A 5,568-nucleotide genomic window follows, 5' to 3' on the forward strand; every position below is an offset into this window, starting at 1 on the left:
CAGGACAACCTCGCCTTGGCCATTGCACGGAAGAAAACATAAAGCGTGACAACATATAGTGTGACAATGGAGTGACGTGTGGGAGCACTGAAAGATGACTAAGCAAACCCTAACCTGGATGTGCCTGGGACCTACCTTCCCGATATGGTACCGTGGGACGCTCCCACGGGGGGGAGGGGGGGGCCTCTGGGACCTTAGCAGGATTTCCTATCATGCGGTCTAAAATTTTATTATTGTCCACCCGTTGACTATTATCTAAGACTTTCTCATAACGTAGGTATATAAGTAGTTCCTTCTACTCGATGTACCTCAGTTGTTCTCTTGCTCTTCGCAATAGATCTTGGTTTGGTGATTGCACTGTGCGACTCTCTTCGAACCTTGTCTAAGAATGACTCTAGTAAGGCGCTTAAGTAAGCTGAGTACCTTACATTTTTTCACCAAAACCATTCTATTGCACTAACCGACTACGACACGGACTGATCACCCGCTGTCTGTCGAACCCTTCGTAGCTCTCAGGTATACCTCTTGTTACAATCGCGCGCTCCCTGGAAAATGACGAAGGCCATGATTCGTCGTACTCGAGCTGGTAAGTCTGCTACCGGTTTACCTACTGTCTCCGCAGCCAATGAGGCTAGCGTCGAGAGCTCCGCGGCTGATAGTGCCAGCATTGAGCGTGACTCCGCGGCTGATGTGGCCAGCGTTGAGTGTGACTCCGCCGCCCCTGGATTGGCGAGCGTCGAGCGAGATGATGTTTTTGCTAATGTTGAGTCGAAGGCTGGCTCTGTGCTACCTGATGACCGCGTGGCTCGTGGCCTCGACTAAGGTCAAGAATTACGTACAACTGGACGAGATGCTATCCGACGGACATCCGTAGGGCACGTCGAAGGCTCTTTCGCATCCAGCAGCTTCGATAGCCCGGTGTTCAGGCTACGCCACGCGGACTGGTCTGAACTGAGAGATGAGGATGGTGTCGTGGGTGGAGGCATCCCGCATGATTGGGTACCGCCAGGGGAGCTGCACCCCAACATCCTCTTCAAGATGCTTAAGAGTATTGAGGATCCTAATGAAAGGTATGCATTGCTAGACTACCATCTAGTTAAAAATTCTAGTCCTACTCCCACCATTCGAGGTGGTGTAAACAATGTTTTGGATAATGGTCAGGTGGAGATTGATCCTGCCAGTTATAATTCTACAGCCCCTCGCGCTGACAATGAAGGGCCGGAGGGCGAGGGACAGGCCAAGAAGGTAATGCAAGACGCTCCTGATGAACCACTTAACCAGGGAAAACATTGTGACCCTGGAGAAAGACCGCATGGCAACAACTGGAAACCTTCTTCGGTCGTTTGCGATGCCCAAAATGTAGCTACCCAATGTTCTGAGTTCCGCATTGGCAGAGCAGGCCCTCAGGTTCCGAAAGACGGATACATCGGGCAGTTGTTGTCCAGCGAACCTCCAGGTGGCAAAGCCTCCGACAATTCCAACAAAGGATCTTCATGCTCCGATGACGTAAGCGCACTCAGCGACACGTCGACCGCCCGTTCTGACGCGTCCGCAACTACTAAACATTGCAAACGAATGAAGTGAAAATTATTCCTAGCAGCTCGAAAACGTCGATCCAGGAGTCGGTCTAAAGGTTGGCTTCCCAAGGGAGTCCGAATTGAGGAGCCCTCTGAGTGGGACGGGACACCTAACCACGATCGATTCAAACATTGGATATACAATGTCGAGAACAACTACAGGGCCACTGGCATCCAAAAGGACCTACAGGTCCGCATGATAGGGCCGTGGCTTTGCTTTGGGACTCCACTGTGTCTGAGTACCCTGGCGTGCGGAAATTTGCACAGATGATGAAGTCCGCGATTATGGTAGCACATGATGCTATTATCAATGCACGCGTGAAGCAGACCAAACAGGCCAACAAGCATCGGCAGCCTGCACCTTTTGCGGAAGGCGATTGGGTGTACATCTTGATGGCCGGCTTACGCTTCCCGAAGGGTCTTGTCCGCAAGCTTGCACCCAAGTTTTTGGGCCCCTTTCGGATTACAAAGGTGCTTGAACCAGGTGCAATGTTTCGCGTCGATCTTTCACCTGAACTGAAACGGCATGGCATTCACGATGCGTTCCACGCTTCGAAACTAAAGATCCACATCCCAAACGAGGACCGTCGCTTTCCCGCCCACCATATCGAGCAAATCTTAGGTCTCAGAAGTGAACCTAAGGAATGGGCAGTAGACAAAGTCCTCAGCCATTGTGGTAAGGGTGCCTCAGCCATGTTTCAGGTGCAGTGGAGATCAGGTGATACAACATGGGAAGAGTACGGGGCAATTAGGCACCTCCAGCCTCTCGAACACTACCTAGAGGCTATGGGCATTGCCAGGATCTCTGATTTGCCGGTAGGAACTGGTAAGCCACCAATGGATGATCCACAAATGTTTGCTGGATTTATTGGTATTTTACCTCCGATTTTCTCTCAGCGACATGTATATAAGGTCGAGGGCTCTCGTCCAGTCAAGCCGCCATGCGTCGGGCGCCCCCTCCTGCGGGGCACTTTTCCTCTTCAGCTCCCGCTGGTCAAACTGGAGCGGATCAAAACTAACTTCTCTTTCTTAGCTTTGTGTAAGTATTCTTTGGAATACTTAGGAGGGTGGATGTGAGGATTCGGACTAACCATTCTTCCATTGTCACAGGTTCCGACAGCCACACTATTATCTAAGACTTTCTCATAACGTAGGTATATAAGTAGTTCCTTCTACTCGATGTACCTCAGTTGTTCTCTTGCTCTTCGCAATAGATCTTGGTTTGGTGATTGCACTGTGCGACTCTCTTCGAACCTTGTCTAAGAACGACTCTAGTAAGGCGCTTAAGTAAGCTGAGTACCTTACACTGTCCGAGCCAGCCATGCGCACTTGCTGACGGGAATTACCAAGTGTCCCACCCTACTGATCATAGCGGCGCAAGCGCCAATCCCCGACTCCAGTCAGAAACCATTAAGTATTCCAGTACTAGTGTCTTGTCAAGCTGCAGAATGCCACTCTTGATGGACACATACACAGTATTCATATAGTCTTGTCTTATATCTACTAGTACATCAGTATTAAAAAGGGCTTCCTCATGGTACCCGCTCAGAGACACTAGTCTCATCTATCAGCCTCACTTGTTTGAATGCATCCTTATACTACTAACTTGCATCACTTGATTGTTCACGTCAGGTCACAGGTGTGTGTGGGTAGTTGTCTTCAAGTCGAAATGAATGTGGCGTCGGTCCGGTCAGGACCATTGCTTACATGAGGTTCTCACGGCAAGAGCAAGTTGTATGGTGGAGCGACCATTTCATCCCGACAGAACCCTCCTCCCAACTACCATGGGAGTCAGGGATGAAGAGTTATGGAGGCAGCAGCATGCACAGTGCACCTTACACAACTCACCTGTTGGATTGGATGCTAACGCTACTGTAGTAGTATTGTATGAACAACCCTTGTCATAAAGCAGCAGAGCTGCAGGGTTTATATACACTGTGGCCCATAGGCTTACTAAGCTACGTGGAATATCTTTAATCCTACTAAGCTCCACCTATGATGTCACTAACCCACATAGAGCTCCGCAACCCACATGAACTCCATACAGTGGTGGATTATACTAGAATGTTCCAGTAAGTTCCGGTATGTTCTAGTAAGCTGTAGAACCTGGCTGCTTAGTCAGTGCCTAGTTCAACACCTACCAGGCTCCTGTCTCCGTGTTCTCATTCCTCCTCTGCTAGGGTGTGGGACTTTGTGTTTATTATTAGTACATTATATAAGGTGAATCCTATATCCGCTGGGTTTATTCAGCGCCTACTGCTCGCTTAGCAGGTTTCGCATCACCTTTGGTGATCTCGGTGACCACATTGGCCAGCCATCTCTTCCTCTTGTTCACCTTCCTTTTTAGTATTCAGCTTATATAATGTACTAATAATAAACACAAAGTCCCACACCCTAGCAGAGGAGGAACGAGAACGCGGAGACGGATGGTTTTAGGCAGGGGGCATCAGCTGGAGGATTCCATGAAATCAACTTCCCCGACCGCCACTCATCGGCAGTCATGGGGTCCTGCTTGCATAATCCCGTATGATCGGATGAAAAGCTGATCTCGCAGCGACCGTGATAACAACGTGCAGCGACCCAAAAATTAGATAGATGTGCCCAGTAATTCTAGCATATAATGCAGAGCCTCGTACTTGGGTGCTATATATAACTGGAGTGTACATAACCTCGAATACAGGTAGTATTTACTGCAATGCCATGATATTCGTGTTCCTTGCAGCCAGATATTCCCGCTACCTTTGGTAGTGGGTTTTGGCATCCTTGATGTGGACAACTTACATAGTAGATTTGCAAGATCGGGAGAAACCTGCCCTAAAGTCCTAAATAAGGGAAGTATGACATCAAAACATATCACAAAAGGAAACAGAGGGTGAATGGTATTGAATGGCGGCCCACTGACACAGTAGTGACAGGCAGAGGAACTTGAACACTCAGGAAAGAGGGATGCATAGAAGTGGCAGGACATTCAATTCATAAGGAGTGGTTGAGACCGGAGATTTGGAGCTTGAAGAACATGACTGCCTTGTTCAGTTCTGATATAAATTTCCGAGACTTGTGGTGATATGTTATACATGTCCTGGACCATAGGTCTATGAAATTATCAATACATTGCAGGAGGTTGAGGAGCCCCATTCGAAGCTGCTGTCTATACACAGTTCGAGTCAAAGGTACTATCATTGAGGGGGTTCTGCAAAAAGTATTGAATTCGGCCTGTAGCATTCCGCACACTTGGCGGATTCTTACCGGATCTTCCGCATATTGTGTGTAACTTAGTGATGAACGTCCTCATTATTTTTGTGCATTTTTATGTAGCCTGTGGAACGTAGGAGAGAGATGCTGGTTCATGTAGGGGGTTCTGCAAAAAGGTGTCACATGCGGTGATAGGCACTAACACACGACAACATCAAAGACCAAAAAGAAATAAGACCTAAAACACCCAGCGGTATGGGTGTAGGCGGTCTAAGGCGATTGAAGGGTAATATTTAAGTTCGAAGGGAGGGGGAGAAGTAAGACGCCGTAGGGTAGCCCATAGGAAAACCTAAAACAAACAAAATCTTGAGGCCTGAAACAAACAGTATAGCGATTCTCCGGAGTATTTATCTCCGAAGTTCGCCAGTAGCCCGGGTGGGGAGTTCCACTGAACCCACACAATAGTCTCGTGCCTACAGACGCTTGGTGAATTTTATACTTTAGATCCGGAGCTTACTAGGATCGATATGCGATGGCGGAGTTATCTAGTTTCGACGAGTCAGGCCTATTGGCAAAGCTAGGATTGATTGTAGACGCTAAGTCTGACGCGAAGGGAGTCCGAGGGTCGCTGAGACGGTAATTCTGGTACGCTGAGAGGGTGAAGTACAAAACTTGGATTTTCCACTATGCTCCATACATTTTTATGCTATTGGAATGGTTTTGCGTCCGCCCGGAGTTAAATAACGAATATGCTCTGCATCCCACACAATTACTCAGCCTTTGCCCACTGCTATACCAT

The 5,568-nt window shown here is 48.4% G+C and overlaps 1 protein-coding gene across 1 annotated transcript; it reads left to right on the top strand.

The window, feature by feature from the left end:
- Positions 1–2,069: 2,069 nt before the first annotated feature.
- On the top strand, positions 2,070–2,306 carry GLOTRDRAFT_20634 (uncharacterized protein; the record flags this gene model as incomplete). The annotated part of the gene is made up of 1 exon (XM_007865680.1): positions 2,070–2,306. A coding segment is annotated over one exon (237 nt), but the record flags the coding sequence as incomplete, so codon positions are not given.
- Between the last annotated feature and the right edge of the window lie 3,262 nt (positions 2,307–5,568).

The sequence above is a fragment of the Gloeophyllum trabeum genome (genome assembly GCF_000344685.1).
Source record: "Gloeophyllum trabeum ATCC 11539 unplaced genomic scaffold GLOTRscaffold_00004, whole genome shotgun sequence".
NCBI lineage: Eukaryota > Fungi > Basidiomycota > Agaricomycetes > Gloeophyllales > Gloeophyllaceae > Gloeophyllum > Gloeophyllum trabeum.